The following is a 23029-nucleotide window of genomic DNA, read 5'->3' as shown; positions in this document are numbered from 1 at the left end:
CCAGTGTGGATGGGCGAGCCTATAATTTGTACCCAGTTAATTCTGGGGTTCCAAGACACGGCTGACGTCCACGACGAGCATGCTGACTGTCAAGGTCGTCGCACCTCAAGGATGTTACGCGACGTGAAGCCCCAGGGTATAATTTGAAATGGAAAATAGAGAATTATTGAGAAATATCTTATACAGCTGAAATTGATAGTAAACACGGTAATAACAATTAGGATTAAGCGACTTTCCAAATGGGGAACAAGTCATGTGGGACGATAATCCTTTTACGTGTTATTTCCTATCATTGTTATTATCTGAAGTAGACCTAAAACAAACATCATAATACAGTGTTCAAGACAATAGTTCTCTCACAATTCACCGCGATTGTCTTCATTAAAGTAATTTATTTCTACTTCCATATTGTTTCGTTTTTAATGGCGTAGATATAAATGTGATAGTTTACGTGTGGCATTGAAAGATAAAAACATCTTCGTGACAATGTGACGTAGGCCTACGTAAAATGTTCGTGTCATAATCGACGTTTTTCATTATCTATCCTATGAAAGTACCCCAGCTATTGTTCTCTCTCCTATTTAATTTCGGTATCAAATCTTGTTTCCTTTTTCAGAACATCGACATATTTTCTTTTTTCGATACCTCGGAAAATTTTCCCTTGAAATTATTCAAGTCAACTTCTTCACAGGAAGCTATACCTGAAAGCCAGATTTGCGTAATATACGTCACTGTTCGTTAACAGAAAACCATAATTCAAGTCACACAGAGTTTGTGTGCACTCGTTGTTGGGTTCTGACGTCTTGAGGTCATTTAATTTAGTGTTTTCTAGTAAAAATACATTGGAAAAGAAACAAACTTTTTAATGCAAATTTAAAAATCTATAAATTTAGCACGAAGTCAGCTGTGATGCTAGCTGAAGACCAATCTTTAGATTATGACCAGAGATTTAAGGAAAAAATAATAAGTGGCTCATGCAACAGGCTCATGTTAGTATATTTATTGGCATGTACAAGAACTCCTTGCGGGAAAAAATTCTGGCACACTGGCGACGTTGATAGAACCTCCGAAGTTGCGAGCAGTAGCAAAATTCGGTTACGAAAGCCAGCTATAACGGCTAGATGGATCATCGGTCTAACCACACAATACCTCCATTCTGGTTGGATGATCGTTCACCTCTGCTTCTCATGCGGACTTGAGATCAGCAGTCGACTGGTCGGTCTGGGCCCTTATAGGGCTGTAGCGCCACGAATTATTATTATTATTATTATTATTATTATTATTATTATTATCATCATTATTATTATTAAGACGAATAGCAAGAAATCTACAGTGAATCCTGAGCCTCATCTCGTCAAATATCATCTGGCAATCACAAACATTATCCACGTTAAATAATCTAGTAGTTAATACTGCGTCGTTAAATAACCAACTAAAAAAACTTGCTAAGGATTTTGTCATTGTCAAAAATTTTAACCAGGAAACAAGACATCCAGTGACAGGAGTAGTAACTATCATTAGACAATCATGGTTTTATGTAATTGTCTATGAAGGTTTTTTTAGTAGGTTATTTTACGACGCTTTATCAACATCTTAGGTTATTTAGCGTCTGAATATGATGAAGGTGATAATGCCGGTGAAATGAGTCCGGGGTCCAACACCGATAGTTACCCAGCATTTGCTCATATTAGGTTGAGGGAAACCCCCGGAAAAACCTCAACCAGGTAACTTGTCCCGACCGGGAATCGAACCCGGGCCACCTGGTTTCGTGGCCAGACGCGCTAACCGTTACTCCAGAGAACTGTCTGTGAATATAAGGTTCCAAATCTCTTCGCTGTACTGTACATACGGGTACATACTAGCTCTAAGCTTCAAGACCGTGTTCAATCGTGTAGTTGACAATATGCGTCTAAATGACAGAAAAATAACAGATTTTGTTAGTAAATCACAATGTTGGAGTTTTCTTTTACGTAACAAGTATGCTGTAACAAGAAGGATAGGTGTGGTCAGTCAGGAGTTGTATAAGAAGAAGGAAATATCAACTCATTTCCTCGTAATGTTATTTTAAGACTTGAGTAACCTTCCTGAAACCCAATACTCTGCTAATTCTCGACATGATGTCAAAACTAAATATAACACGAGCGAAATTTTAGGTTTCATATTCACAAAAAGACTTTCATGTATTTCACAATGTGTGGGAACTTAACACTATCAATGTTTCGGAAATACATCAGCTAGGCCTGAAGGGTTATGTCCAGGGAACAGATTTATATGGACTAAAAATATATGAAATATGTAAATATATATGTAGTTATTTTTACCAAAATATGGAATTAAATATGGATTTTTACCAAAATATGGAATTAAATATGGACTTAAAATTATAAAAAAATGACTATGTACGTTAAATATTGGTACATTTTAATCAAACTAAACAAAAAATATAATGGACGTACCTTATCTTCCAATGTAGTTTCAACAAAACACAATTTTTATTGTCTGTTACCATAACAATAGGTTACAAACATTTCTTTCAAGTGCTGAAAAGTGAATCTTCTTCTATTGTCTCTGAGGATAGATTTATACTGACTAAAAGAGCGTTCGACGTCACAAGAAGTAACTGGTACATAATTCAATTTCACAATGTCTGCTGGGGATAAGTCCAAGTTAATCTTCACTGTTGATTCACCACTCATCACAGCAACAACCTTTTGTAGTTCTTCATATCCAGGGTTTTTTGAAAGTACAGTGTCCACCTTAGCTCTTACTGCATCTGCAACTTTACCTCTACCACGATTCAGTTGTTCCACAGTACTATTTATAATTTCAAAACTTTCAGATAGTGAAAGGTGCCTATTTTGGAGACTTTTGAGCGTTTTTATGATGCATGAAAATGTATGCTGAATGTGAGCTAAGTCATTCTTCACACTTATGTCACAGGTAACTGTTTTCGCAGTATCAATTGAGACTGCATCTTCAGAGTCCAATGCAAGGAGAACATTGTTAATAGAGTCTATATGTTCGGCATAATATTCAACTGCTTCTAGCCATGTACCCCATCTAGTTAAAATTGGCTTTGGTGGCAATGGAATTTCAGGGTACATTTCTTTCAACACGTTAACTCTACTGGGAGCTTTGAGAAATACTTTTTTCACTGATGAAATCAACAAATCTACTTTAGGGAAATTGTCTCTGACCACTTCTGCCACACGATGAAATGCATGCGCCACACAAGTAAAATGAGTCAATTTAGGATATACAACAGATAATGCTTGTCCAGCTTTGACCATATAAGGGGCAGCATCGCTAATAAAGAATAACACATTATCGTACATAATACCCTTTGGCCACAGGATACCCATAGCTTCGTTGAACAGTTTAACTATAGTTTTGTTATTGCACTTTTCTAGAACATCACAATGTAAAAGAATTCGTTCAGAATATTGTTCACTTAACAAACCGATAACTACATTACCAACAAGTCTACCTTCTTTGTCGGGAGTCTCATCAATGGAAACCCAAATTGAACTATCTTTAATTTCATCTCTTATCTTCTGTATTGTCTCATCGTAGATGGATGGAGCATACGTCTTCCTAAGTGTTGACTCATCCGGGATTGTATGTTGAGTATATTTTTCAAGGAATTCCCTGAAGACCTTATTCTTTAGTTTGTAGAGAGGAATATCAGCAGAGATGAGAGAACGGCACAGGTCGATGTTAAACTCAGATCTTACATTCGATGTTGTTGGTTGTGTTAAAAACAATTGTCTCTGCTTGGAATTTAGTTGTTTGTTGGCCTGATGTTTACTAGTTGTAATGTGTTGTTGCACCAGGAACTTTTGTGTAGATGATACTGCACACTGACACAAATTACAAAATAATATTTTATTGTCAGTTGATAAACCATCTTCTTTAAATTCTGAAATGCAACTTGTTAGTTTTGATTTTAAATTGACTGAATGACGTACTTTTGGCATATTTACCGTCTTTATAGTATGATTTACAAAACTGAACCTATGTGTACTCTGACTGGCATTTAACTGTTGAGCTGCACAACTGAAGTCTGTTAAAAATTTTAAATTAAATTAATACAGTTTTGTAACTTACTTTCCCATTGTTGATAGGACTGCTAATTTTCAAATAACTCTGATGTTAAAGGGATTACTGAACATGTGTTTAAATCTCTATTGTTGAAATGTATTTTTAAAAGTTAATGGAATTTTGTTTTGTTTTATTGTTAAACCTAATATAATATGGACTGTTACAACAGCCGTGGCGAAAATGTGATTGTGCGCCGAGCCACTGTGTAACCTGCAACGTGCATAGCACCTTTGGAGGGAGGCAAGCACCCGGACTGTCTTACTTATTAACGGATTTTTATTTTCCTTACGTCAAGCACTTAAATATAATTTTATACAGTACAAGGCTACAAACTAATGTATAGTATGTGTAACGAAGAAAGAAATGGATAAGAAAACATAGGACACATTATCACAAACTAAAATTAATTGTCTTCAGAATGTCTCTGCGACAGAGTTTCAAAATCAGGAATTATGTCACTTACTGCCAATCGTAGTTGATCACGAAGGTATTTGTCTGTCAGTCGTGATCTAAATTTGGTTTTTACTATTTTCAATGTTGAAAATAATTTGTCACAAACCTAAGTTGTAGCGAACATGGCTTCAACAGAGCAAGCGAAAGAACGAAGCTTCGGATATTTATTTTTTGGCAAAAAAATTTGAAAATTCAACCTTTGTCAAGTCCTTACATCTAGCTTTCATTTAACATCATATTGTAAACCTGTGAGTTTCAATGGAAGATTTAACCGCATTATTCGTACATCTGCTGAAAAAGGATCGTCGTACAGAGATGATAATAATAATAATAATAATAATAATAATAATAATAATAATAATAATAATAATAATAATAATAATAATAATAGGCCTAATAACAATAACACTTAACCTTTTAATGTTTCATGAGTGACATGTAGTATAATGTCGTTTTATGTTATACAACCGTTTTCCTCGTAATACTTGTGAACAAATCATACATGTAATATTCTCATCATATTGTCAGCAAAAAAATACGTCCTCCCATCCTACTTGAAACTTTCGTTTTTGTAGAGGTGCATGGTTTCGAGAGAGACATTGCGACGATACGCAACTCGCAGGTTGGAGACAAATAAAAATGGAACGCAGTTTGACTCCAGTGAGTGAAGATGAGGGTTGGGGGAGGTGGGAAGCAAGAGAAATGCATAGCTATCATTGCGAGCCACAATGTGCTCGCGAGTCACATTTTCGCCACGGCTGCTTTACGAGATAAAAAAACGTTTACATTAAACATTTCATAGCCCTAGTGTATTTCGGGAAAGTCATTGATTTAATTCCCAATATGTTCAGTCAGTTTAAGACAGCAGTGGATTATGATAATGAATGATTGAAAGAATTTTAGATTTGTCCTTTAAATGTACAGAAATTTGATCGTAACAAACGTAACTTTTCGTTCTATAAAGGAATTTTACAATGTTACATTCTATTCGGATTATATTTCTGCACATTTAAAGGACAAAACTAAAATTCTTTCAATCACTTATTATCATAATACGCTGCTGTCAAACTAACTGAACATATTGGGAATTAAACCAATGTATCTCCCATAACACACTATTGAAATGTTTCACATAAAATCATTTGTTTGAAATATCTCAAAGAATAATCCCCTGAAATTAATGGACATTACCAGGCTTCGAAACTTCGGACCCAATAGAGTAGTTGAGTGGGAAATCCGCGTAACGGCGCGGCGTACTGAGTATAGTGGTAAAGCGTACAGCGGGTGTGGGTACTGTAGAATGAATGCCAACAAATACGCAAAGGAAAACGCTCTGGATTTGAAGGTTCTGACAAATAATTTGGTTTTCATACAAACTGTGTCTGAAACTATTACACGGTTAGAAAAGTCAGAGCAAGAGATGCCGGAAGCCCTTAAATTAATTTAGAAAATGATGCAGAGAATTAATGAGACATCAAGTACACCGGTTACTGAACGTGTAAAACAGAAGTAGAAATCAATTTTATGTAAAAATTAAGGATATGGAACATTGTGTAACATAAACAGCAAATTAGTGGACATAGAGTCCCCCGAGAATAAAGGACTGTGTCTTAGAGACTGCAATGATGTTAGGTTTCTTCGTTTTGCTCCTATCACGTCATGCGACGTAGAGCTCAGCTTTCTACTGTACAAACTTTGACAGATAACCGAAAAAGATTTACGTTTGAGACACTGAGAATGTATCTTGTAGTAGGTACATTGTAATTCGGTACTGTAACTGCACTTCCTAAAGACGACCAATAGGATGAATGAAAAAATTAAAATTGCTACATGCTTATTTCCACCATTAACACTGAGTATAATTAAACACAAATGCTTATAAAAGACAGGAGAATAAATGCTTTTCACATTCTTTTGAAATTGCCATTGTGTAATGTATATTTTCTTTCAGAATGTGTGTATTTCCCCATACTATCGTACTCTACTCTAAATAGTAACGTTGTTACCTCAACACATCTCTATCTACCTGCAGCGAGTCAACAACCTATAGTGCATGCACAGTAAACTTATTGTATCGGGTCCAAAGTCTCGAAGCCTGGACATTACTTATGGTTTTTTCTGTATAGTTCCGTGGCAATATGAGTGATCTCAATTTAGAAGGCTAGCCAAGACTCTGACTGTATGATGTGTTGAAGGGTGGGTATTTTAGCCACGGGGGAAGGTAATATGCATACCTAGATTAGAGAGTGGTTGAAGTTGGGATATGTTTACCACCCTCATTCTGAATATGAAAATGCTCTTATTGCATCAATTTAAGCCAACCTTCTATTGTCGACCAGCATTTGATTACCTACCGATAAAAGGAATACGGGCCTCTTATCATTTTACTTTCGCATAATACACGTCAAAACCTTCAATATGCTAGCAGTACATTAGCTTCAGTCATAATGGGGGCATTCTACGTATTACCTTCGAATAAGTGGTCTTATCAAACTCATTGTTCAGATACGAGTGTGTTCTATATCAGCTGTTTCGCTACAGCGATTCATTAATGTTCGCGAGGCCAAATATATTCAAATGGAAAGTGAAATTGTTAAAAACCTGTTTTAAACGTTGTTTTCACAATAATGTTTTTTTTTAGATTAAAACATATCATAGGTAAAGTACTGGTTAAGTTTTTATGTTATGAAAAATATACTGTAAGTTAAAATGTCTTTCTCGCAGTAAACGATACAAAATTTTGTTTAGCTTCAAGAAAATAACCTTTCGACATTGTACATTGTTAGCACTTGTAGTTTAAAGCGGAGATAATGTTTTAATATGGTAGAAAACCAGTGAATTTAAAAATTTGGTTTAAAATACACTTCGATATGTGAAAAATATATTAGGCCTACATAACATTTAAGGCGCATTTAAGCTATGGTTCCGCTATGGCAATCATCGCCGAGCAAACGTCAACTGGGCAGTTAACTTCACAGCGAACATCGTCGTCTTTTCTATTGAAAATATTATGCCATCAGAAAATTAGATACCTAGCACTAAGTTTGGTGGCAATAATTCTGCTGAATCATTTAGCGTTGCAGACAAGTTTAGAGCGTATCTCTCTAGTAAAGGAGATACACTGTTGTACTTATGCCACCTTAAACAGAGACGTATGGTATATATAATTTGAACTGGTAATAGAAATTACGGGAAAACGGCTGGACGGATTTTAATAAATGACCCCTCATTTTGAAGCTTGGAACTCAAAGTTTTTCGGAAAAATAGTAGTTTTCAGTGAAATGTCAATTTTTAAACATAATTTTCCTATTTTCCAAAATCCATCTGTCGTCATTTTTTAGAACTAGCTAATAGCATTCACGGCCGACTTGATATTCCCTTCGCTTTTTTGTAAAGGAGAAGCGGAGCGAGCATCAAGACGGCCGCGTTGCATTTCAGAATAAAACAAAACACATACTACAGTAAACAATATTACACGAAGGTCATAATCTGCAAGAATGCTGACATATTTAGAGCTCAAATTAAATTGGTTATTAAAAACTTAACTTACTAAAAATAATTTACAGGTTCGATTCTGTGGTGTGTAATTTTCTGGGTACAGCTGTGTATTGGATATTAAAAACTACAAAACTTGAGGTGGTTTGATGACATTATTACCATTAGAAATGAAATATTATTGTAGTTAATTCCATGATGTGACTATTTTTCACTAATTATACATATTAATTCTACATTGATGATATGAAAGTGAAACGTTTTGGGGTTATATTATAAGTAGGTGTAGAGAATAACTTAAATTAGATTTTGATTTCTATATTTTACTGAGTGGCGGCTATATAGTATATATAAGTTAGTATATGTTACTGAAAGCTATAAAACTTACGTAAGATAATAATATTATTAAAAATCAAATATTTTTATAATTATTAATCAAGTTGGGTTGGGTCTTTTTCATATATTTAATGGCGGTGTGGTGTAGATATTTATATGCGTGGTTCTCTTCAGTATTGGCTCGAGAGAGAGTATCTTTCATTATTATGGAAGCAAATAACTTTCAGAATATCTGGTATTCTTCATTGAAAATAAATCTGAAAAATGTTTATTTGAACGTCTAATGAACTTAGTTTGCAGCATTTGCTGCACAAGCCACTAGTTTAAATTATATTTCGAGTGAGCTATCTTTGTCAAAATTAATTACATTGTTCGTTATAAACAATTATAGTCATTACAATATGCAAGCTATTGTTCAAGCTATTCAACTTAAAACTAGTGCTAAGGACCGTTTTTACCAACATGTTACTAATGTAAAATTAACTAATTTAATTTAACTTAAATACGGAAGTTAAATCGTATTTAATTCGTTTGCATTTCACCAAACTAATACAGATTTAAAATAAAGTCAATTAATTTAATTCCCAGTAAAGTCATCATGGCCTTCGGAATCATAGTGAAATCGTAATTCCGAAGGCCATTGCCTTGCTAATATAAGCAGTGACCTATATAGTGAGTTAATTTCTTATATTACGACAAGAAAATTTCGTAATAAACAGAGGTAACCTCAAAATATATTAAAATCATCAAAAACAAAAAGGCGGAGAGGTAGACTTTATAAGAAAAGATGAAAGGTTAGAAATAAGTAGAAGGAGATTTCAATGCTGGAAAACCTCATCCCAATGCCTTCAGCAATATTGAAAACAAACTCGGAGTAATATGAAAGTAGATGTAAGGAAATATCATACAACAAGCAAAATGGAAAGAATCGATTTGCGCTATTCTAATGCCTTTAACCTAAGATTAGGCCTGCAATAGTACATTATGCAACGAGCCTATAATGAAGGTAATTAAGAAGTGAATATGGATATTTATGAAACGAGCGCAAGCGAGTTTCATAATTTTCATACGAGCTTCTTAATTACCATTATAGGCGAGTTTCATACGACTTTTTATGCTCGACCATATTTCTAACTTGATATTATTAATTTTATTTGTATTTGACATTGAGCAATGTTCCGTATGTTGTGAGATGTGCGCAGACGCGAAAGTATTGATTTTTTCCGAGGAACAGATGTCCACATTGACCTTGCTAGGCCATAAGAACCTACAGAGATAACATTGAAATTAAATTAGACATTGAAAAACGAGATGACAAATTGAATTTATTTGAATATTATTTACAATTAACGCTAATTATTATAGTAACAGAACATAACCTTCTGCGACAGTATTGGATTTCCAGCCTCCGTGACTTTTCGCTAATTCTCTTTCGATTGCATATCCGAGAATAATCGATACTTGCGGTTTTATAACGGTCATTGGCTGAACAGTTGTAACCTGAGTCGTCATTGGCTGAAAGACCTGACCTTTAATGAGTAGGTGTACTTTAATGACATGCATTAAAGGTCTGCTACCAGGTGTATAATTACTACATTTCGGCATGGTCGAGCATAAAATATATTATTCATATTCATTCATAGAGTGTTTTATATAAAAAAGAAATATGTATCTTTCTTCTGGCAATAAAGTATTATTATTATTATTATTATTATTATTATTATTATTATTATTATTATTATTATTATATTACTTTAGTTGCCGTATTTTAGGCGACCGAATGTTGATTAAACGTTTCTTCAATAAATGTATCATTTAAATAATATTATGATGTACGTACTTAATAACCAATAGGAAATTCTAAATCTCCTTCTGTAGACATACTGTTCAAAATATACAGTGCCTAGGCTATGTCTTGCTTAGCCTAAACCACATTTGTAAGTCTTTTTCGTCCATTGTATTAAAATAATCTTCTTTTTCGGAAATAATAAAATTATCCTCGCCCGTCTTGGTGAGAAATCATAATTTTCAAATATCAAGTCCATCATTGTCCTAGCCCTGATGAAAATTAATTCAGGATTAATTATTGAAATTATCAAATATTGACCAATTAACTTAAATATAGTTTAATGAGAGTTTAAAGTCCAATTTGTGTTGGTGAAATGCATTGTCCATTTAAGTGTCAATTAGGAAGACTTTAAGTAACAATTAAAGTTAAATAAGCTTGGTGAAATAGGCCCTGAGACACACTTCATTAGAATTTTTAAATAATCTCAAGTAATTGGTTACATTAATCGTCGTTATTAAAGGTTAAAATTTCGGGGAAGATATTCTCTTGACACCATATATATATATATATATATATATATATATATATATATATATATATATATATATATATGTATATATGTATATACATATAAAGGGACATCACTTTATTTTTACCAACATTTTTAACATTAACCTGGCTATACTCGGAAACACTGTTACCCCCTTCCATTACAGGAGTTTGGTGTTACTAGTGCAATATGTAAACAAATCATTTTGCTAGCTATAGGAGGAGAGTAAAGTAGTGTATCCACTTATGTTACAGGGAAATGCGATATTACGATTTTCAGTTTGTTTATTACTTTTACGGTATTTTATCAAAATACAGTAGAGTAGTAACAGTTTTTTTTTTCAAAAAACTCAACTCTTCAGGCTATTGTATTCATTATATAATGGCTACTTTATTCTGCATATTACCGTACTTTCGGTAACTCTAATCTCCACTTCTGCTCAGTCCACACAGATAAAGTTATTCAGTCATGCTTCACACCGTACCTGTGCGAAATAAGCAGGGCCAGATGTTTATGGAGATCGCGAAAATCACGACATAATAGATATACAATATATTTTTACTAATCTTTACGAATTAAGTGATTCTGATTAATAATATGCGGATAAAATAATCACGACAAATCGCGAAATAGAGTTCTAATAGCGAAATATGAACACATTCGCGCATTATTATTGTGTCGTTTTATAACGAATTCCATATTCTGAGTTCTTTTTTCGGACTATTTTTTCTTTTGAATTTGTTATAATATCGAAGTAGGCTACATTTCATGGTATTCCAGGTGTTCTGATTACATTAGTGAACAAAAAAGACGGAGAATTAATATTTCGCTAATAATTTGAAAGTGTTAATTTGAGGGCTGCAAGTTTTTTTCGTGTTTAATGCTTGTGTGTTAAATACAGTCTCAATCCAACAATTATTATCTATTGGCCATACCGCACCTTTACCGGAATCCAACGAATCTTTGATATTAATTATTTGTAAAGTAATATTCATACTGAGTTAATACTCCAATTTCAAAATAATTGTATTTTTCAAAATTTCCATTAATACCTGCCAAGAGTACAAATCAGTATCCAACAATCTCCGCCGACACCAGTATTAAAAAACACAAATGATAAAGTTAATCTCCATAAATACCTGCCCCTGGAAATAAGCTTCAATAATATAGGCTCTTTCTTCTATAGAAAACGCAACCATATTTCTGAAACACGCTATACTCTGGACTGTTTACTTCACTGCTAGCAGACTTCGAATATAACAGCGGCCGTAAGTTTGTGTGGCTGACGGGAGCAGAAACATTAGTGAAAGGGGTGGGAGTCAAGTACATTCAGAAACGCAGGTACAATAAAAATGCAAGTAAAAATAAAGTGATGTCCCTGTATATATATATATATATATATATATATATGTCCCTGCTGTAGCAATACTAAATTCAGTTAAAAAAACACTGTCTTTAGAAATATGTTATGTGTTAATCATTCTTTCTCTATTGTATTGGAATATACATAGAAATAACCCATGTTGAAATACAGATACTTTACCAATCTTGCCTAGAATTTCACGAACTTCCTTTCACAACATTTATTTTTTATGGGTATCTCTGTATTTTTTGGAACTCATATCTTACAGGGCGGGATGATTGGAAACAAGATTAATTAAAGTTTCATAATTACTTACTTACTTACTTACAAATGGCTTTTAAGGAACCCGAAGGTTCATTGCCGCCCTCACATAAGCCCGCCAGCGGTCCCTATCCTGTGCAAGATTAACCCCACCTCCCTCAAATCCATTTTAATATTATCCTCCCATCTACGTCTCGGCCTCCCTAAAGGTCTTTTTCCCTCCGGTCTCCCAACTAACACTCTATATGCATTTCTGGATTCGCCCATACGTGCTACATGCCCTGCCCATCTTAAACGTCTGGATTTAATGTTCCTAATTATGTCAGGTGAAGAATACAATGCGTGTAGTTCTGTGTTGTGTAACTTTCTCCATTCTCCTGTAACTTCATCCCGCTTAGCCCCAAATATTTTCCTAAGCACCTTATTCTCAAACATCCTTAACCTATGTTCCTCTCTCAGAGTGATAGTCCAAGTTTCACAACCATACAGAACAACCGGTAATATAACTGTTTTATAAATTCCAACTTTCAGATTTTTGGAGAGCAGACTGGATGATAAAAGCTTCTCAACCGAATAATAACACGCATTTCCCATATTTATTCTGCGTTTAATTTCCTCCCGAGTGTCATTTATATTTGTTACTTATTTGTGAGAAATTGTTAAATTCACGATGTTTTGCAGCCATATTGTGTTATCCTTATTCGTTTGTTTTCTAAATGAACGACGATCATCGCTGTCAATTTGAAGGCAAGTCAATCCAGAACGATGAACGCCGGCGCAGATCGCTGCAGCCCGCGCTCAAAGTCGTGAATAAACCAGCTCCATTTATTTACACGTAGAGCTAATCGAGCGGCGTTGTTCGCTTGGCGATAATCGCCATAGCAGCGGAACCATAGCGTTATACCCTTGTCAGCTACTGCTAAAGCTCTAGTTTACATGGTTTCATAGGGGAAGGACGGTTTAATATGGCGAGAAACTATTGGATTAATTTATTCGTTTATTAACTTTTTAAATCATACAAGGCTATTAACCCGGCCCAACGTATATAGGGGGCAAGATGCTGAAACTATATAGTTGGGTAATTCTTGACAGATGCGTTCTCGTCGCGGAGATGAACACTAAATTTAGTGACTAAGTGCTGTCGAGGACCCAGCCTCTCGGGGTATAACGAGAGCCACTGCCCAGGGAGACGGGTGAAGACCTCAACGGTTGGATCGGCGAAATCTCGGCGAGACAAGCGGATGGGGCAACCCTGCTTGTTGGGGGTAGTGCACAAGCAGGCTAGGAGAAACGCCTTTAGGTGGCAACCCCACCATTCTCCTTACCCTGCGTGGCGCCGGTAACGCAACCAGGGAACATTTTAATTACTCTAAAAACTAAAGGAAACGAAGTGCGAAAGGATGGTCGAAGAGATTCAGAAGTACCAGAATACATGGTATAACCATATCAAGAGAACGTCTCCCGAGGCAAGCATACTTTTATAATATAATAATATTAAATTGGGCTAACCGTCTATACTTATCTCGTTTATATTTGGATTAAACGTTAACGTTTTCGGCACTTATGTGCCATTTTCAAATGTATGAAATTGCCTTATTACATGATCAAATAGATACACCTTATGGTATGTACCCTTGATGAACTACCATCGTTTACAAATAATATATAAATTAAATTGAAACACTTACTAATAATTAAAATCTATACTAATTTGCATCTACAATAAAAGTCCCATTGTTTTATGTGATAACAACTTCAAGATAACCATGTTGATACATAAAACAATGGGACTTTTATTGTAGATGCAAATTAGTATAGATTTTAATTATTAGTAAGTGTTCCAATTTAATTTATATATTATTTGTAAACGAAGGTAGTTCATCAAGGGTACATACCATATATTTCACACACTTAAGGTGTATCTATTTGATCATGTAATAAGGCAATTTCATACATTTGAAAATGGCACATAAGTGCCGAAAACTTTAATGTTTAATCCAAATATAAACGAGATAAGTACAGACGGTTAGCCCAATTTAATATTATTATATTACAACTTACTTATCGGAGAATTATACAAAATGAAAATACTTTTATAAGCCTGCCGGCAGACGAAACGTTGGCCGTCCAAGGAAGAGATGGACGGAACAAATATTCCTTTAGTTTCGGAACGGGACAAAAACCCAATCCTTGAAAGGAAGAAGAAGAAGAAGAAGATTAACTTTTTAAATAAATTATTTACTTATTTTATTTATTTACTTTTTTTTTTACTTTTAAAATAATCCTTAATAAGTGAAAAATATTGCAAAAAATTAATGAGCATTTATGTTCTTATTAGCTGTTGTGATATCAATTGAAGGTTCTGGTGCAATGGGTTTTAAGTGATACTATTGACATTAAAGTTTGATTGCAATTCCCGTATTCTTTTTTTATTATTATTATTCTCACGTTTTTCTCCTTTTTGGAGGATTTCTTGCATCATCTGTTGTTCCAAAATTTTTTCACAGTCCTTTTTCACATAAGACGTCGTTTGTATCTCACTGACTGTTTCTAATACAGTGAAACTTTCCTTAACGGACACTTCCCAATAGCGGATTCCTCTCATTAGCGGACATTTTAAAATTCCCCTGCAAAATAACATTGGCCCTTATGATCAAATCCTTCCAAATAGCGGACATTCTCAATAACGGACGCGGACACTGAAATGTATCTCCCAACAACAATTAAAACTTCCAAATAACGGACAGCGTGAAAGAATAAAAAGAAAAAGACGGTTGTAAATTAAACTGAATTCTAACGGAATTCTTTGCAACAATCATTATCGTGCGTTTGAACGTTCTTATACTTTACTGAAGTTAAGCAGCACAGTTGTTAGTTGTGATAAGTTACTGTACGTGAGCAGTCCGTACTTTCTTAGTTTGTCAAGTTGAGTGTTCCGAAGTACAGTCACATTAAAAATGTCACAAAAACATAAACGTTTGTCACTAAAAGAGAAAGTGGATATTGTAAAGCATAGTGAGAAGAAGAAATTAAGTGTTCGTGAGCTGGCCACAAAGTTTAATGTGGGAAAAACTCAGGTTACTGATAATTGAAAAATGAGTTCTATTCAGTCAATACTTAACATAAAACACAATAAAACATGTTATAATAACATTTACACAGATTTAAAAACAAACGTTTTCGCCAATTTTGATTGGCATCTTGGCGAAAACGTTTGTTTTTAAATCTGTGTAAATGTTATTATAACATGTTTTTATTGTGTTTTATGTTCAGTATTGACTGAATAGAACTCATTTTTCAATTAACATTGAACTTAACGGAACCAATATCCCTTTGAAATCAGGTTACTGATGTTTATTTCATTTACAAAACATTTACTGGTACCATTTCTCTCTGGATGAATACTGTAAGCAATCTCATAGTCTCACTGTCTACTATACTGTACTGTAAAATATAGTGTTGAATATGTATGAGAAATTTTAATTATTGTATACATACTAATTACCATTTTCTAAATAGCGGACACTTCTCAATAACGGACATTAAATTTTTCCCCGGAGGTGTCCGCTATTGGGAAGTTTCACTGTAATTGATAAATGTTAGGAAGTGAGTGATGGGACATACCGTTGAGCTTTTAATAAAAGTTTTCACAAGCATTCGTTGTTCGAGTAAGTCGAAATAGTCGTCTACTTCTTCAGGTGTAAGGGAAGCAATTCCGAAGAACATCCTCAAGAATTTGGAAATGTCACCCTTGCAACTTACGCTACCTTTACTAACGCTTTTGCAAGACAGCAAAACTTACGACAAACGTTAACAAATGATTACAGAAGCACTCGGGTAGTAAGGAAATAAGGGAAAGGTCGCCGTCTCTCGCTCGTTTACGCAATTTGTGTGTTTGTGTTCAACATTGGGATGTCAAAAAATGCGCCTACATTAGGTCCTTCCGCAACTGGTATAGGGCCCTTTGATTGGTCGCTAATTACTCATAGCGGGTACTCAAACCGGGGGTAGGAGAAAGCTGAAGTTTGAAGTTCTGTTATGAACCCTGACGAAAAAGAAGTAAAAGAAATAAAGAAATACAAAATATCAGAATAAATGCTTCAAAGACATCCGTTCTATTTAAGGGAAGTGAATGATATAATTTGAAATTTTTTCCTAATTCACGCACATTTTTTACGTCCCCTATTCCAGAGAACATTTCCCTAATAGCCTAAAGCATGTACGTATTCCAAATATTCCAAATACCATGTATGCAGCATTAATTGTGCCAAAGATATATACTGTAACTTTTTATATTGTAACAGATCTCGATTTCCTGTCATTTAGTTACCCTCTCATTTAATCCACTCTAACCTTGTCACAAACCTCGGTCCTGCCACTTAGTTATTCCCTTACATAACCTACTCTAACCTTGTCATTTATATCTATCTCCTGTAACTTAGTTAGCAACTTACCTAACCCATTTAGCCTTGTTGCAGACCTCGATCTCCTATAACTTAGATACGTAGTATATCTTCTTACCTAACCCGCTCTAATTTTGTCACAGTTCTCGATCTGCTATCCCCTTCTCTAACCTACATTAACCTTGGTTATTAGAGGAGAAAAATTCGCTCCGACGCCGGGGATCGAACCCGAGTCCTTAGTTCTACGTACCAAGCCCTCTAACCACTGAGCTACGACGAAGTTCAATCCACAGCACCGGATCGAACTTCGGCGTAGCTCAGTGGTTAGAGCGCTTGGTACGCAGTCGGAGTGAATTTTTCTCCTCTAATAATTAACCCATTGTTAACATAACAGATATATTCTGCTGTAGGACCAAGAAAAACAATTCGTAAATTAATTAAAATTGAAAATAATAAAGCATGGAATAGAACGGTAATTATGTAGTAAGCAACGGCCGGGCAATCTTACCGTGATATAGATCCTGGATAGCACAATCATTACCAAATATTATATTTTAATTACAGTGTACATTTTCAACGTTTTGTTATGATCGATGTATTGTCAGCCTCTTATAGGATAGAATGAGCTTTGAACTTCTATTGCGGGAAGATGGCTGTCTGGTCGATACTTCCTGCATAATTTTATTACCAAAAATATTTGTATTCCCAAACGTGAGTTGACTTAATATCCACGACGTTTCTGACCTGTTAACACATTCCATTCTCATATTTTGTGACGTGACGTTTCTGAAATATCTACAGATTCCATTCTCAGGATCATGTTTTGAGAGACCTAAACAGTGCCGGATTTAGGCCTAAGCAACCTAGATAGTTGCCTAGTGCGGCAATTTCCAGGGGGGGGGGCGGCATTTTTTCTCTTTCTTTCTCTTCTTTTTTATTTTCATTTTACAATGAAATTTGTTTTTAAAACACTTCTATGTAAATCTTTTCTGAAGTTTGTTCTTGTACACCTTATGGAAGTCAGATATTGTTTTGTTATCGCATGCTCGTAGTCGTGGCGAGAGTAAAAGAAAAGTGTCCAGCTGCATAGTTATATTGTAATGCCAGTATCATTTTATTATACTCGTATTATCAACTGTTTGTATGAACAAGAATGCATTGTTGAAAATCAAATTGGATGTGTGTTTATAATATTATCGCATGAATAGTAATCAGAACTCTGTTACATTTTCAATATAATATATCGTCAACAATATTATTTTAATAAATTTTCAGCATGTGCACTATATAATTCGATATGAAAGGTTTATTCTGCTAAGAGTTGGAGTTTATTTTTCAATTTACTTTATACTTCCTATCGAAGTAAGAAATACTCGTAATAATTATACCACCAACAAAACCAATGCTTAAAAATAAACCGCAGCTTGCCTGTCACAAATCAATCTTATTTCAACAATTAATAAGTTTGAATATATTTCTTTGCATCGAGTCTGATGTGCTTCGTCAGATCGACATCATGAACGTTTTCTCTGTGAAGAAAGTGCGAAGAAAATATTTATAATTCACAAGTAAGTTGCATGTATTTTGATTCCTGTAATTTGTTTCTTGAATTGTAACATTTCATTTAAAACTAATTTAAACTAAACATGACCTGTATAATAGCTGCTCATAAACTGTTTGTGAGAGTTAGGGGGCGGCAAATTTTAGCACTACCTAGGGACGGCACTATACCTAAATCCAGGGTTGCCATACGTACGACTATAGTAGTACGCATACGACTATTTTGACTAATTGTATGAGGTATGACCGCTCTGTATGTTGTACGCAATTTTATACGACTATTTCACTGAACGGAAAAATAATTGAGAACTTATAATGTTGCTTTATAATTGAAATAAAATTGATGGCTAATTCGTCCTTTTTAGCCAAGTTTTCTTCGTTTGTTATGTCCTGGACTAATATGAAAGAAACATGTTTTTAAGGGGGGGGGGAGAGAATGCTTTGAAAATCGACCTGGTAGCTATACTTGTCATGCAAGTCATAATTTTTCATCTTGAGCTTTAGGTTTCACGTATACGGCGGGGTTATAACAAAGTAATACGAATATTATGGATTTTATTAATTTGTTCTCCAGAATAATCTCTGTAATTATCAACTGACGATTAATATTTTAGGAGAAAAATTTCGATCCGGCGCCGGGGATCGAACCCGGCGCCTTGGTTCTACGTACCAAGTTTGAGGAGAAAATTTTCGATCCGGCGCCGGGGATCATAGCTAGCAGTGCATCATAACTGCGGAATCCCGGCCAAATAAGTCACTCAACTGAGTGCGCTCCTAGTAGGCCTATAATGGCAGTTGACACGAGACATATAAGCCTAACTTGGAGTCAGGCCACAAAGGGAAACACTGAAGGAGGAAGGTTCGATCCGGTGCTGTGGATTGAATTCGGCGTAGCTCAGTGGTCAGAGCGCTTGGTAAGTAGAACCAAGGCGCCGGGTTCGATCCCCGACGCCAGATCGAAATTTTTCTCCTCCAATATTAAAAGTAATACGAGTTTAATTTTATTAACTTCCTTGTTTGTTCGACAAATAGGTTATATATAGGTTTATTTTGCGATTATCTATCAATTGCGTAATGACATGAAGGTGATAGGGCCAGCGAAATGACTCCAGCGTCGAAAATTACCCAGCATTTGCTCTTAATGGGTTGAGGGAAAACCTGGAAACAACCTCAATCAGATACGTAACTCATCTCATTCAGGATTTGAACGCCGGCTCACTCGTTTCACAGTCAGACATCCTAACCATTACTACACAGCTGTGAACTAGAAATACATTAGGAAGTTGAGAAATGTACGACAATTTTATGCTGAAGTACAATTATCATCAAAGCTCGGAACTTGGGGACTTGTGTCTTTGAACGTGGCTAAGCGACCGGACTTCAATGTCAACAAACTCCCGCTTCCAGCACAGAGGTACTGTAAGGTCTGCTATAAAAGTGGTTCCTGGCTGGAACAACATATTGATAATATTATGGTAAGTTGAAACAAGTAATTTTATAGCATATATATAAATAAACATGCAAAATATATCAAATTTACAGTTCTGCTCTGTATATCTTATTACAGTGTATGACTACATACCGTACATTCGAATATTTTTCGAACCCATACCTTCTTCGTCTGTTAGTTAAACATGATTTGAAACGAAAGAAACTTATTTCCACGCCACATGAAGTGACGGGAGCAAAATTAATTTTTTTTATTTTATTTATTTTAACTAGCTACCTAGTGAATACAAATTACATTTATAAAACAAAAATGTTTCTAGCCACTACCGTAAGAGCCAGGTTCGTGTACGGTGTGGTCTTAGTCAGTAACATAACATAAAATTTACAAGGACAGTTTACTAAATACAGTAAGTAACTTAATTCAAACCAATAAATACAACACAAGAGCAAGAATAAAGAAGAAAGAGAAAAAGAGAGAAAAATACACATTTAATATAAATTGACAATTCGACAGAAGCCAGTGATATTCAATAAAAACAAGAATATAGTAGACAGAAATAAAAGGTAAAAAAAATACATTTGTTAATATTATATTATATCGTGGATAATTTTACAAATTTATTTTTTAAAAGCTTCAATTTTAAAAATTTTCAAATTTGGAAAATGGTTTGTAATTGTATTATAAAGTCTTAGGCCGAAATAAAGTATTGAATGTTTTCACCGTCACTGTTTCCTGTTCGATTTTCAGTAGTTGGTAGCTGATCTCGTATCTGAGAAAGATAAGTATCCTAAATTTGTCTCGAAAATAGTTTTCAATTTTTATGTCACTACTAGGGAAGGTTCCACTACGACTTGATCCATGGCTATGGACAAATTTTCCACCGATTTAAGGGACTGCGATGTATTTCAATGAATGCCCGTTTCCAATCTCTAGTTTGTGTTTGACACAAGTTACAAAATATAAATTCTCCATTCGAAGAAAATAATGTATCTCCTCAGAATTCCTCCACGAAATGCTGTGCCTAAATTTTAAGAAATATATTTTCAAACGTATACAATACCCATTCGAATAATACGTATTTTCTTATTTTCAAACAGACTGTTTACCTCTAATTAATTATCTGAATGTCATTGGCTTCGACACGACACAGTTTCGTCGTCCGTCTTCCTTTCATTCGATGTGACCACTTTCTTAGTACACACGACTGTCCCTGAGCACTTGCAGGGTGAGCTTTGTGTACGTTGTACCTGTAACCTTACTCATGCACACGACACACAAGTCCCCAAGTTCCGAGCTTTGATTATCATGTCAGCAGTGGCGGCTCGTGGGTATTGAATTAAGGGGGGCTGCATACAAAAATAAACCAAGCAACTTACTTTATTTAAAGATTAGTTCCATGCGCCTTATCTTGTAAACTGTGTTTAAATGAGACAGGCTCATGTTAGTAGATTTACTGGCATTTAAAAGAATCCTGCGGACAAAATTCCGGGCGACGCTGATATAACCCCTGCTGTTGCGAGTGTCGTTAAATAAACCATAATTTAATTTTTTATATGTAGATTTGAACCTTAGAAATATCTAACTGGCGATGTTGTAGTTGGTTGTATAATATGCCTACATCAATAAATGAAAAAAATAACAGCCAGAAATTGAATTCAGGATATTCAAGAGTACGCACCAGGGCGCTTGTCTCATTTATTGTGATGTTAGATGTTTTAGATTCCATTATGGTTTGAAAACATTCTAGCAATGGCTCCTTCTTCCCATGAACAACATTTACTGTTCTTATTTTAAATCCATCTTGTTGCCCCAGCTGATGAAATTGTCTTTGAAACACATTAATCTAATACTGACGGTATGGAGATCGAAAGAAGAATGCAGGGATACTGGATAAATTATCAAAAAATATGCGAGCTTTGTATGCTATTTTGTTTAGCGGCTCCTTCCATTATGAGATTCAACTGATGGGCACTTAATTCCACATTTCTCCTGAATTGTTAAGGCACTGAACTGAATAGACTGTAAATATTGTACAGGATTAAACATTGTTGCACTTGTTATACTCACAACATTAAAGAAAATGTATTTAAAACTGCGCGCTACTGACAAACTGCTGCAAATTTTGCAGCGCCTGGAAACTCTGGATTCACGGCAAGGGGCAGAGGGGGAGGGATAAAACTAACGCGCAAAGTATCCGAGACGAGACTGGCAGCTCCAGGGGAGGAAGTGGCTTCACCCTATAGTCCTTGTCTCTGGTTTCGCTCTGGCAGCACCAGGGGAGGAAGTGACTTCAGTAACGATTGCGTGCATGTCATTGAGAGCGAAATGTTTTTAAAAATTCGAGCCGCTAAATAGAGACTGTATAATAAATGTTTTTCACAACATAAAACGAGACAAGAGCCACAAATGTCTGGGGGTGCTGCAGCTCCGCAGCCCCTCTTCGAAAGCCGCCCCTGTAAGTCAGTACGACGGTTTCCATTCATTTATCTGGCAACCCTACCTAAATCCGGCCCTGGACCTAAAGGGTTAGTGAACGCGATGGTGAAACCTGCAAGTAGCTCTGAAACGTCGAAAATGTTAAATATCAACATACGTTACGGTACGGTACATAAATCACGTTATCTTCTTCTGAACACAATTATTACTAAATAAAGAATTTTAAAAAGTGAAATCATCGAATGAGTGATGGAACTCACATTTTTAACCTCACTGATGATGATGGCGGGAAAGCCGAACCAGCCCAAGCCGATACCCGTTAAGAACACGACGAACCCGGCGACTCCGGAGCCCGCGATGATGGCGTTAACGTGCCTCATGCTGTGATCGCCGCTCAACTGTCAACAACACTCCGCTGTGCCGCTCTGCTCGCTCGCTTGCATGCAAAACAAACGCTGCCATGACAACACATGGATGTTGCTGCTTTGTTGTTGTTACTGCAACGCACTCGTGCGACGCAGGGAGAAAGCTTCTTGAAGGACCTTTCATTTCGGGGCAACCTCCGACATCCTCATGATGGTTCGGAGACAATACAATATGAATAAGAAAAAATTGTCTCCTTTCATATCAAGTTGAGTATAAGGAACCCGAATCACGCAAGTGAAGTGGGTGGGCATTCGATACACACACACACACACACACACTCTAGATGGGCATGTCACAATACAATGAAGTGACTGAAAGTTTTAACAATTACGCATAGAACTGACGTTAAAGAAAGCAACAGTCCGAGGACAACAACAATAATAATAATAATAATAATAATAATAAT

General features: G+C 35.4%; 1 protein-coding gene across 1 annotated transcript in view; it reads right to left on the bottom strand.

Moving 5' to 3' along the window:
* LOC138706569 (sensory neuron membrane protein 1-like) overlaps positions 1-22663 on the bottom strand; it is a 161684-nt gene extending 139021 nt beyond the window's left edge. The window contains exon 1 of the mRNA XM_069836047.1: positions 22458-22663. Within this exon, the coding sequence (XP_069692148.1) occupies positions 22458-22577 (120 nt within the window). The 5' untranslated portion in view covers positions 22578-22663. The remainder of the gene's footprint in view (positions 1-22457) is intronic.
* Positions 22664-23029: the final 366 nt, after the last annotated feature.

Source organism: Periplaneta americana, chromosome 9 (assembly GCF_040183065.1).
Source record: "Periplaneta americana isolate PAMFEO1 chromosome 9, P.americana_PAMFEO1_priV1, whole genome shotgun sequence".
Classification (NCBI taxonomy): domain Eukaryota; kingdom Metazoa; phylum Arthropoda; class Insecta; order Blattodea; family Blattidae; genus Periplaneta; species Periplaneta americana.
Note: the sequence above shows the minus strand (reverse complement) of the source record. Positions and strands in the feature narration are given on the sequence as shown.